This window comes from Rattus norvegicus, chromosome X (genome assembly GCF_036323735.1).
Source record: "Rattus norvegicus strain BN/NHsdMcwi chromosome X, GRCr8, whole genome shotgun sequence".
NCBI lineage: Eukaryota > Metazoa > Chordata > Mammalia > Rodentia > Muridae > Rattus > Rattus norvegicus.
Window position 1 is genome coordinate 62,278,140 of NC_086039.1, and position 13,241 is coordinate 62,291,380.

A 13,241-nucleotide genomic window follows, 5' to 3' on the forward strand; every position below is an offset into this window, starting at 1 on the left:
TGACTCCAGATGAAAAGGGAAGTGGGAAGAAACTGGGAGTAGAGGGAGAGGCAACTGTGGTCTGGAGATACATACAATCATATGGGGGAAAGCTATTTTCAATAAAGGAAAAATACCAAAAAGTAGGAGGGAAATGAGAGAACGAAAATACTCAGTTATATTCACTCACTAAAATGTTATAAAAGAGTCAACATGATTAAGTACAATCTAAAACTGTATCAAAGGGATGTATTTAAATTGTGAAATACAGAGCATTTTCCTAATCCTTTTTTTTCAAACTGTAAAATGACACATGAATACTAAAAAAACTAATAAATATGAAAATACACACACACACACACACACACACACACACACTTCTATATTATAAAATGGAAAAGACAGAGAGGAAAAAAGGCAACAATATAATTACCACTGAAGAAAAAGAGAGAGTCTGTAGCCATTTCTATGTTTTGTTCTTTTAAGTTAAAACAAAACTAGGTTGTATTTCATGAAAAATATTGGAAAACTGAAATATTCGTTTATTTCCCAGCAAAGACAAAGGACCCTTCATAATGTAAAGATCTTCTTCCATCACAAACAAAGAGAGCCAGTGCCATTGCCAAGGACTGTCGCTAGCACTACTTCATCACCAAGAGTCTCACAAAGCTGAGCCTAGATAGTGCTGGCTGCATGCAATGATTTCAATGCATTTTCTAAAATGAACAAATTTCACTTCTGAACACAACTGAAAACCAGCTCTCCTACAACTGGTCAAAAAGCAGGCTGACAATGACTCGCTTCAGCCTACAGCCTACAGGACAGTAAAATGAAAAATACATGGACTGCTCCTGAACACTGCACTTGAAATTGCAATCAGAAATCCAAATCAAAAATTGTTTCCTCAAGAACACAGAATTAAAGAAGGCAGGAACAAATAAATAATAATTCAGTAAGTACTAATTTTATAAGAACAAATATCATTATTATACTACATGACAAGTATGCTTAAAAGTCATTAAAAATGTTAAATTCCTCAAATTAAAAAAATATCCCATTCAAAGAGGCAAAATTACATACAAAAATCATTTTCAATTTTTTTAGATTTGCCTGTGGTATTATGACTAGGAAAGTCATGTGTCTCCATAATCAGAGATAAAATTTATCTACTCAATGGAAGAATTCACTTACTAAAATAAATTAAATGATTGTTCTCATCAATAAAACTTATAAGGCAAAAATATTACCATTTTAAAACTAAATCTATTACACTATTACAAACCTTGGGGCCATTTTAGCCTTTATCTAGTATTCAAATTTGGTAAATATCTAAAATGTAAACATTTAATTCAAAAAATGGCCTTCACATTATTGTTCACAGAATAAAATCCTTAATTGATTAATGATCTTAGGGTGTCTATCGCCATCTAGTGAACAATCACTTCAATTACTACACCATACACTTGACATTTGATACTTGTCTTCATAGTCTAAATATTTGCGCCCACTCAGTGTTACCCATGAAGTCTTGCCCAATTTCATTTTTTTGCCTCTTCACACAAACATCTGTAATAAAAGCAATTACAGATGGTATTGTTACAGATTCGCTTCTACAAGTGTCTAAAAATGAAATTTCATTATTTCTTCTCTGGAAATGCTCAATTATTTTGATTTTGAAATAACTTGCATTATTGTGAGGTTCCTGCGTAAGATTCCTTCAACAGTAACTAATTCCTCTATCATCAAGCAATTAAAATTATGGGATAGTTGAAGTATGAAGTATGAAAGATCACACCTGTGAAAAGGCAATACTGATGTCCATTTAACATATTTTTACTTTTATTATAAATGTTTTTTTAAGAGAACAATTAGTAATTACTTGAGTATTCTAACAGCCATAATACATTTACTTACAGAAATTATTAGGTCACCAAAGCCAAATCTGCATGATCCCAACAAAACTAAGCAAACACTCACAAAATCTACTTAAAAATAAAAAGGGAAGGAAGCCTTTAAGGCCATATCAAAATGCAAAACTTCATGCCTCTCCAGACTGCATTTATCCATATCCAAATGAAAAACCTTATAATTTTTCAAGGACATGTCACCAGGTTTCCTTCTCATTCCTACTTGAACTTGAACTTTAATTTTTTTTTCTTTTCTTTTTTTCAGAGCTGGGGACTGAACCCAGGGCCTTGCGCTTGCTAGGCAAGCACTCTACCACTGAGCTAAATCCCCAACCCCTTGAACTTTAATTTAATTAGGAAGTTTAGATGCAAACAACTAATAGGTCTTCAGCTACTGTGTTATTCTGTTTATACTGCCTTGTGAGCAAAGCACCAGTATAGTAAATTGCAAAAGTATCGTGAAACCTCAACTTCATCCTTCCTACCTCTTTAATAATTAAAAAACGTCTGACAGGTGTATGCTTGCAATTAGAGCACATAAAAGGGATTGGGTTCAAGGTCAACCTGTGGTATATGATCATACATTGTCTCAAAACAACAATGAAAATCTTTAAAAACAACAGACTCCACAATATATAGGAGAGTGATAGTAAAACCAGAGAATACCTCTAGACTACCTGTCTATCAGTGTTATCACCACCAAAACTTTAGCAATAATTTTTATTTTAGTAAATAACTTCTATAGAGATCTTTGGAGCTTCCAGAATAAGAGTTGCAGAAAGCAGGTATATTATATACTTACTGCTTCCCATTAACTTCACATTAAAGATATAATTCCAACAACTATAGAAGGTACTATATATAAGAAGGAACACATGAAAAAGAAAAGGAGGAAAGCAGAAATTATTAATGTGATCCCATGATTGATTCTAGATTTGCCTGAAATTCGTTTTTAATGAAGTAAAAAGGGAGGTTTTATATTTTACATAAGATATAGTATCACTATATTTTATAAAACAAGAACTAAAAATTTAGCTTAGTTATTACATGTTGATCAACAAAAAGTAAAATTTGAGTTTAAATTCCCTATTAAAATTCCAGCCAAAAGAAGACACTGCCCCTAAAATATAATGGCTTGGGGAAGTAGGAGAGATCATTGGACAAATTTGGGGCTTATCATTATCAACGGTGCCCTTTTAAGCCTGTGGATTTTTAAGCCAATGCAGAAAATGTAACAACAGGGATTTCTCAACAGCAAGAGGCACTCTCCAAGGGAGTAAATTGTCAACTATTGCCTCTCATGAGAAACTTAAGAGTAACCTTGATCCAATCGCAATAGTCAACCTATGTATTATCACCCAGTTGGGGCATAGTGAGTGTATTTCCTAATACAAAAATAAGATGGTGTTCTATCAGAACCCACTGGATATATATACAGAAACAAAATTTAAATAATTTTGAGATAAACTTAGCCTAAGAATCTGAGAACATCTTTATCTTACTTCAGTTAGCCCCTAATATTTCTCATGTAAAAAAATAGGGCCCATGCCATATGTTGAAAAGGATGACTGTCTCGTAATAAGGTACATTATAAAGCAGAACTGAACTTGCAAAAGCCATTCTCTAATGGTGAACCCAAAGGCAGTAAAAGACTTAGAATTAGGAAAACAGTTTCAATTCAAAGTAACCACTGTTCTCCTCTACCTCCTAGAACCTTAGCACAGAACACCACTACATGTCAAAGGACTCTTGCATAGTTTTGATATGATAATGCACAAAACAGCTCTTAATACATCATTGCTATTCAAGACATGCACTGCCCTTCTCTGCCCTAAGCCACATGTCTGAGATAAGGCTGCAAGAGAAAAGTGACTTCAAATATCGTGACATTTGTTTCATGTCACAATTACATATATACTGGTCAATAGTCACTCTCCACACGTTATCCATTAAATTTAAATTAATTTTAATTAAAACTACATGAATCTAAAAATCAAGTTCCTCATCTAACCAGAATAAGCAAATATGAAGTGTTCCCCAGCCAGTTGTGGCAAGAGGCTATTGAATATAGATAGTACAGATAAAAAGTATTCCTCTATCTTAAAAGTTCTGGTGGACAGAGTTGTTAAAGCCAACATTATCCTGAAAGTGTCAAGTGTGTGTGGCCTTGCTACAGTGAACAAGCCTAGCTCCACTTCAATAAAACCTCAGTTGTAAAACACAGTGAATTTAGCCTATAAACCATCATGCCAAACATCACTCTAGAGCTTTCTGCATCCAGACAACCAGTATTACCACTGTATACTATGTTTACAATTAAGTAGCCTTAAATTCACTAAAAGAAAACAGTATCTTAATATACTTGACTGAATTCAGTATTAAATATAACCATACTTTTACAGATTATAAAAATAAAAAGTTCTACACAAAGCATTAAAATAGATGAACTTAAACTGTTCATAAAGTGTTGGTGCTGAATGGTAAGGTAATATTGAAGCTCTAACAAGTGTAGATGCTAGGAAATTTTTTTTTAAAGATTTATTTATTCATTTATTATATATAAGTACACTGTAGCTGTCTTCAGACACACCAGAAGAGGGCATCGGGTCTCCTTACAGATGGTTGTGAGCCACCATGTGGTTGCTGGGAATTGAACTCAGGACCTCTGGAAGAGCAGTCGGGTGCTCTTAACCACTGAGCCATCTCTCCAGCCCAATGCTAGGAAATTTCACATGGAAGTTCCTATGTGGACTTGGAACAAGGATTGGACATAAACGCTTAAAAAGAGTTCTTTGGGGCTAGACAGATGGCTCAGACCAGAAAGAACTAGGTCCCCAACACTTAGATTAGGTGGATCACAAGTGCCCGTCACCCCAGCTCCAGAGATTGGCACCTGATTGGTGTGTGCCCCCCGCCCAAAGTTTAAAACTCACACATATACATAAATAGAGTTCGTATACTGTGGTCATTGATACCTGGCAGATAGGTAATATTGCTGAAGAAAACTTGAATTGATTACGTTGCAAAAAGGTAGAAGGTACTATGTTTGCAAGGCAAAAACAAGAGAATCAGAAGGAGAATGAGAAACAAGGGAGAAGGCAAGGAGATTAGGGTGGTAAAGAATCACCATAGCCCTGGGTCCTGCTAAGACTGAACCCCCAGTGAACTAGTCTATGGGGGGAGGGCGGCAATGGGGGGAGGGTTGGGAGGGGAACACCCATAAGGAAGGGGAGGGGGGAGGGGGATGTTTGCCCGGAAACCGGGAAAGCGAATAAAAAAAATTAAAAAAAAAAAAAAAGAATCACCAAGACCAGATAAATCCTGAAAGAAGCAACAATAGGCAGTGTCAGATCCCACAGAGAAATGGAGTTAACTGAGAAAGGATTCTGAAACACTGAAAAAATTTCCTAAAAAGTTGGATAGTCTTCAACTGGGATATTATTTCAGAACAGGCAGTACTGGGAAGCTGGAGATTGGAGAGGTTGAGGGGTAAGAGGATTGGTGAAATAAAACATTTGGGGATTAGGTGTTGTGCATGAATTTAATCCCAGAGCAAGAGAGACAGAAGTAGGCAGATCTCTGAGTTCAAGGACAGCCAGGGCTATAAAGCTAGACCCTTAGGGGATAAGGAGGCAGGAAGATGCACCGTTACCTGCAGAGCCTGAGAACCCAAATTCCATCCTTAACTAACATCCTAGAATGGCTGACTCATATGCCCACCAACCTATTGGAAATGCATAAAGATCGATTACCCACAAGAACAACACAGAAGACAGAACTCTTGACCCTGCTGTCGCCCTTAGTGAAAATAAAAGGTTCTGTTAGCTATTCTCCTGATTTCTACCTTCTCTCACATTACACATTAAACTCTCAGTTACTTATCTGAAGAACATTAACTTCTAATATCAACCTAGACATTTTTCTACATATTCAGCTGTTTTCCCACACTATGCTCTCATCAATCAGGTCCTGTCTCACCTCCCTCCCCCACCAGTCTGCTGAAATATAAGCTTTACATAATATTCACATTCCACCTTTATTGCCTACAGCAAGGCTGGCATACAGACACACACAGAGAAGGAGAAAGGGAGGGAGGCAGGACTGACAAGTGAATTCTTATTCAAATGCCTATTTGTCTCAAACTTACTCTAAAGAAGAAATATTTGAAACTGTAAAAACTAGGTAAAAAATTTAGCTCTCCCATATTACAGCATATATTTACAGATACGAATTTTATTTTGCAATTTACCTCCCTTCCTTTGTATGTCACCAAGGCAGCCAGCGGTTTAGCATAAAATCTGCTGTACGAAAATCCCAGGCAACCATACATACTGTTCGCTGTGAGCTTCAAAGCCTTCTGTCGGATATCATACTGCAAGCCAACAAAGACAAAAGATATATGATACCTGTAGATTCTTAGTATTACAGTGGATATCTTTTTAGATCACAATGAGGAGAACCTCTCAATATTGCGAGTGGTGGGGATACTTAATACTCAATCCGTTGCCCTACCCTCCTAGTAGCAAGTACACAGATCCCTAATTTCCCAAGATTCTGTAACATCTTACAGCTAGAGAATCCTTCCATTCTGAAGCAGCCTACCATTTCTGAATGGCTATTGTCCAAAATAAAATAAGCGCATGTACTTACCCACACCATACTATTCATCCCACTAATAATCTAATAATCAACCTAATAATCAAGTGTTAGAAGCTCAAGGTGTCTCCTAACACCTTGCAGAGAAAAGACTTACCTGAAGAACAAGGTCTGGATTTAAATCTTGCTGTTTCATTAGCTGTTTCACTTGTTTTCTCCGCTCTACCAGTTTCCGGATCTCTCTGGGCAAAATGCCCATATCTAAGTTTGGATCTGGCAACTCTGGAATCTGTTCTTGTTCCTCATCCTGGAAAACATACAATAGAAACTTCAAATAAATTATGAATCTGTCCTGTATGAGGAAATCAATAATATATGAGCAGTTTCATATTGTGCTGAACTAAGTGTCGTACAACCAACCTGTAGCCCCAGTACCAGGGAGGCTGAGGCAGACAGAACATCATAAGATCAAGGCCAGCCTGGGCCACATAACGTGTTCCAAATCACTATGGTTACAGAGTAAGTCCCTGCCTCAAAACCCAAAACCACACAGAAACCACAAAGAACCCAAACAAGAAAAAGATCTGTGTGGTCATAAACCACTGATGCTCCTGCCTGCAACTCATGCAGCTTGTGTCACTGTCACCATTGCTCACACTTGTTACTCACACATTTAAATTTAATGTAAAAGAATGAATTTCACAAACATGGAGCAACGTGTCTGGGAAAATTGTGTTTAAAATACAAATGCTAAGATAGACTTCTAATATTTAAAAAAAAGCAGCTAAAGTCTTGTTTTATAGCATTTGTACAACCAAACAGAATGCTACAGAATGTTTCACAACAACTACTATAAATGCTTTTACTGTTAAAAATAATTTATATAGGTCATGACATTTCTAAAACTTAATATATACACACACACATGGGTGTGTGTGTGTGTGTGTGTGTGTGTATTCCTTAGCATTTATTGAGTACCTTTTACCTATAAATTGCTTTGCAATCACCAGAAGAATAGCAACATTTTAGAAAGGCAATCAGCAGTCATCTTATATTAAAATTTATAGCAGGAAAAAGCAGGGAAAGCATTAGGCCTTTTTTTCCTCAAACCTCCATTAATTCTATTAACAGGCTGCAAAGAACAGCCAGGCACAGTTACCCTTTGAAAGATTCAAAATTAAAAATAAACCTTTTTGGCTTAAAGCATGTCAAGTCAATGACATTTGATAACCCAGTCTTTACAAAGTACCTGATTTTATAAAGATCAATATCATAAAATGAACACCCTTGCAATACTAATAGGGACCTATTGTTTTCCAATATAGAACCTATTATAGAGAACTTCCACTGTATTTACAGCAACTAGAGAAGTCACATAAAAAGTAAACTAAAAGATTCTTAGGTCAGAACATTTAGAATTTATCTGAAGCCGTAACAGCACCTCCAGGGTGATGCTAACTGTTCCCTTTGAAATAATACAGAATCCACAAATTGTCTCATGTTTAGTATTTCTTCAGATGACCTCTTGGATCTTCCCACTCTATTAGAGTTTCAAATAGGCAAAACATTGATGGGCATCAGTTGTGGAAGAACAATGATAACTGCGACTATGCTTGAAAAATAGCAGGACAGAGCCAAAGAATATTTATCAACAGCAGCTGCTACTTTTATAAGTTGATGGTCCAAAAAATTCTTTTGAAAGTTAATTTCTAGTCCCTCAGAGAGGTCCACTCTTTCCAATCAGATTTGTAGCAAGTGAATCCATGTCTGTGAACAGAAGTAATGGGACCAGAGTTGATGACTAACTCAGGCAAGTCTATCAGATACTCTCTTCTGGGAATATAAAATTAGAACTGAAAAAAAAAACAAATCCACACATGTAAAAGGTACATAAATTCAGAACCCAGAGGGCAAATGGGGTAGGGAGACCCAGGGAGAAAGGGAAGAAGAGGACAAGAGGGGAAAAAAATAAAATGTGATGAGTGATAACCCTGTCCTATACTGAGACAGAATTCCTTAGCAATACAGAAGGATGAAGTGCTGATACAGGCTACAACACAATTGAATCTTTGAGACAGTATGCTAAGTGAAACAAGCCACACACATGCACAAATAACATACTGTATGATTCCAATTACACAGACTGTCCAGAGCAGGTGACTGTATATGGTCAGAAACATTGGTGGCTTCTGGTGAGAAAACAAAACTCCAATTGACAATTCCAAATTCATGGTCAAACTCAAAGGTCACACGCATTGTCTTGATTATACTCTCACAAAACAAAACGAAAAGGCATAAATGTGGACAGGGAGATTTGTAGGGACAAAGGAGATAAGAGAAAGTGAAGATGAGAGGTAACGATTCTTTATAAACATCCATGAAACTGCCACTGTCAAAGAACAAATAAATAAAAATCTTTAATTTAAAAAGAGGATTAATGGCTAAGTAGAGCTAGGACCATGAAGGAACTTTACAGAGGTGACAGCTAAACATTTTAGTTTTGTGTTGCGTTGCTTTTGTGGCATAATCAAGCTGAATGATGTAATGGTTTAAAAACTCTATGAAGACACTAAAAGCTATCACGGCACACTATAAATAGGTTGACTGTGTGCTAAGTGAACTATACCTCTACTCCACGGCTTTAACAAAGAAACAGGAGCAGCGTAAGTTTCTTTTTGCTCAGTCCTCCTTTTGGATGACTAAGAAAGTACATAATTAGGGCTGGAGAGATAGTTTAGTGGGTAAAATGCTTACTGAGCAAGCATGATGACCTGAGTTTATATCACTAGAACCTTGGTAAAGAGCAAGATCAGGGCCAGCAAAATGGTTCAGCAGGTAAAAGTTATTTGGGGGAGAGAAGTTGAGAAAGGAATTTTCTGGGTATCCCTGGCTATTCTGGAAATCGCTCAGCAGAACAGACTGGTAGCTAACTCAGAGATCTGTCTGCTTCCTCCACCCAAGTGTTGGGATTAAAGATTTGTGCCACCAGCACTGGACTAAAAGTTCTAGATGTAGACGCCTCACAGCCCGAGTTTGATCACCAGAACACACAATGGAGAGAAAGGTAACTCATGAAAGTTGTTCTCTACCCTTCACATGCACATTTACACTGGCAGAAAACCAAAAGTAATGACTAATTTGTAAAGCCAACAAGATGCTACACCCCTATTGTTCCAATTGGGAGATGAGAGACTAAGGTGATCCCAGGAGCTCACTAGCCAGCCTCTCTAACAAAAATGACAAGCTCCAAGTTCAGTGAGAGACCCTGTCTCAAAACTAAGGTGATAAGGGAAGATAATTGTGGTCATCATCCAGTCTCTACAAATACACATACACCCACAAACACAGACACACATACAAACATCCAGTAAGAGGAGAGAGGGAAACTACAGTACTAACCCCGTTGTCTCTTTTCCTTCTTTAAGGAATACTTTTAACATGGACTTCAAGAGCCCCTAGTTAAATACAAACCTCTGTAGCTTTCAGTGTCTCTGAAGCAACTCTTTGCACTGTTGTAAAACAAATGTTAAATTCCTGAATGATGGAAGGATATAAACTGTTGAAATCCAGGAGCAAAATGAACTTGTCATAAAAACCTGAAACAAAAAAGCCACATAATGTCAAAAAAAAAGTCTAAAGTGCCATCAAAATATCTTATTAGAAGTACCATATATAGAAAATATATGGGACTGCAGACTGGTAAAACCATTCTGGAAATCAGTCTGGAGGTTCCTCAGAAAATTGGACATTGAACTACATGAGGATCCAGCTATACCTCTCTTGGGCATATACCCACAAGATGCCCCAACATATAAAAAAGACACGTGCTCCACTATGTTCATAGCAGCCTTATTTATAATATCTAGAAGCTGGAAAGAACCCAGATGCCCTTCAACAGAGGAATGGATACAGAAAATGTGGTACATCTACACAATGGAATATTACTCAGCTATCAAAAACAATGCCTTTATGAAATTCGTAGGCAAATGGTTGGAACTGGAAAATATCATCTTAAGTGAGGTAACCCAATCACAGAAAAACACACATGGTATGCACTCATTGATAAGTGGCTACTAGCCCAAATGCTTGAATTACCCTAGATGCATAGAACACATGAAACTCAAGACGGATGATCAAAATGTGAATGCTTCACTCCTTCTTTAAAAGGGGGAACAAGAATACCCTTGGCAGGGAATAGAGAGGCAAAGATTAAAACAGAGACAGAAGGAACACCCATTCAGAGCCTGCCCCACATGTGGCCCATACATATACAGCCACCCAATTAGACAAGATGGATGAAGCAAAGAAGTGCAGGCCGACAGGAGCCGGATGTAGATCTCTCCTGAGAGACACAGCCAGAATACAGCAAATACAGAGGCGAATGCCAGCAGCAAACCACTGAACTGAGAACAGGACCCCCTTTGAAGGAATCAGAGAAAGAACTGGAAGAGCTTGAAGGGGCTCGAGACCCCTTATGAACAACAATGCCAAGCAACTAGAGCTTCCAGGGACTAAGCCACTACCTAAAGACTATACATGGACTGACCCTGGACTCTGACCTCATAGGTAGAAATGAATATCCTAGTAAGAGCACCAGTGTAAGGGGAAGCCCTGGGTCCTGCTAAGACTGAACCCCCAGTGAATGTGATTGTTGGGGGGAGGGCGACAAGGGGGGGAGGGTGGGGAGGGGAACACCCATAAAGAAGGGGAGGTGGAGGGATTAGGGGGATGTTTGCCTGGAAACCGGGAAAGGGAATAGCATTCGAAATGTAAATAAGAAATACTCAAGTTAATAAAAAAAATAAAATTAAAAAAAAAAGAAAATATATAATATCCCATGCTGTAAAGCAGGTAAAATGAGAAGTCAACTATAAATCATGAAATGACTTAGATTACACTAAAAACAAAGATCAAAAAGAAAGGGTGAAAATACTTTCTTGGGAACTAGTGACAACCAGCCTGCTCCCCTGCAGTTACAAAGCCACTATTCTGTGCAAGCACAGCCCCTTGTCAACTGTTACAAAAATCTATCATGTTCATTCCTAAACTACAGTGAAGCATTCTTTCCCACTACTCTCTCACCTCAACACAAATAAAAACTCAGTGAGTCATTGCATATGTGCGTGTGTGTGTGTGTGTGTGTGTGTGTGTGTGTCAGTGTGTGTGAGTGTCTGTGTGTTTTCTCACATTCAAGGAATAAAACAATCCATTTACCTATACAAAAACTGCTTAAGTTCAGACAAGAAAAAGATATGTGAATGTCAGTAGAGGTACCATCCACCCTCTCTTCTCGAAAAGGATGAACAGAAAGCTACTACAGGACATTCATAAATGACATTATCTTCACTTGCTGAAGAATTTGACAATATAAATGTCCACTGAAACAGTACTAACTGGAAACTTGCACAGGTAGCTTACCCCTGATCTCTATACCATACAATCCAACTTATTCCTTCTGCCCCTCTGTGCAGAAACTTTCATGTCCTTTTCATAGAAAACAACTGTCAATACCAGCTGCAAACCAATCTGCTACAAAGTCTTACCAACTTTGGGGTCCAAAACCAAGCCTCCAGCATAAGCTGCTTTCTTGCGTCCTTTCTTATATTTATTGGTATCCCCATCAATTTCTTCATCTTCATCTCCCTATTTCAAATGGAAAAAGAGCATCACCAGCTAGCAACTAGTTAATGAATTACAATACTGGATTACATAAATGTTTACTTTTACTCTAGCAATCCTACCTACATGGAAAGACTATTATTATTATTATCATAATGTGCTCATGGATCCAAATGAATACCAAGGATGGTAGTTTCTTAAGTAAATAACCAGTTTTCTGATGTCTGTATTTAATGTCTCTGAAATCTTAGAAATTTCATTTGGGTATAGGTTAACCTAGTGCTTACAAAACTAACCCTGGTTTCTATTATTACCAGTACCACATAAAACTAGCTGTGATAACACTATAATCCCAGGACTTGGACTGGAGCGCCAGGAGGATCGTAATCGTAAGTTCAAGGGTTCATAAGTTAGAGGACAGCCTGAGCTATATTAGACCATGTCTTTACAAAAAGGGGGGGGGAATTTCATTTTGAAATCAATAGATATTAAAACTTTTCCCATTCTATAAAAATTGAGCTTATAAAGGAATTTTATTAAATTCACTACTCTAATATTCATGATATAAAAGCAATCCTTGTCTCAACCTCCAAGTAGTTAGGACTCCAGTAAGTATCGTCAGGCATGGTTCATTGTCATTATGAGTATTGATTCCTTAAAATAAGTAAGCCCACAAAATGAAAAATACATTTCCAAGTAATTTACTAACAGCCAACATTCAATACCTCTGTAGTAGTTCAACAGATCTAAATTAAAACTTGCTGTACCACATTCTATAATGTGTATAAAACAAACTACAAGAAACCAAGTCACATTTAACTTTGAACCCAAATCATTAATTACTGTCAATGCTGATAAAATGGAAAATAGAAAGTCACAGAAGCTACTTCAGAAACCTGATGTGGTCATAACCATATTAGTAACAGGTTGTATGCCCCCAATATGAAGTCCAAAATCTGAAACTTTTCAAGTGTCAACATGAGTCTACAAGCAAAATTTAGCACGTGACCACAAGTGACAGGTGGTTAAAATAGTATAAGAATACCTTCAGGTAATACACACATAGATACATACATTACATACATATGTGAAACATAAATGAATTTAGTGTTTAGACACACATCCTCACCCTAAGATTTC

At 37.2% G+C, this 13,241-nt stretch overlaps 1 protein-coding gene and 1 non-coding gene across 4 annotated transcripts in view; both read right to left on the reverse strand.

Moving 5' to 3' along the window:
* Positions 1-13,241, reverse strand: part of Pola1 (DNA polymerase alpha 1, catalytic subunit) — a 313,981-nt gene that overhangs the window by 249,665 nt on the left and 51,075 nt on the right. For 2 of the 3 annotated variants that reach the window (NM_053479.1, XM_039100121.2), the window contains 4 exon segments: positions 6,136-6,258; positions 6,640-6,789; positions 9,954-10,078; positions 12,026-12,125. In NM_053479.1, the coding sequence (NP_445931.1) occupies positions 6,136-6,258; positions 6,640-6,789; positions 9,954-10,078; positions 12,026-12,125 (498 nt within the window). 3 annotated transcript variants of the gene reach the window in all.
* Positions 11,739-11,860, reverse strand: LOC120099463 (small Cajal body-specific RNA 24). The gene has a single exon (XR_005498637.1). It is a non-coding gene; the product is annotated as a small Cajal body-specific RNA 24 (non-coding RNA).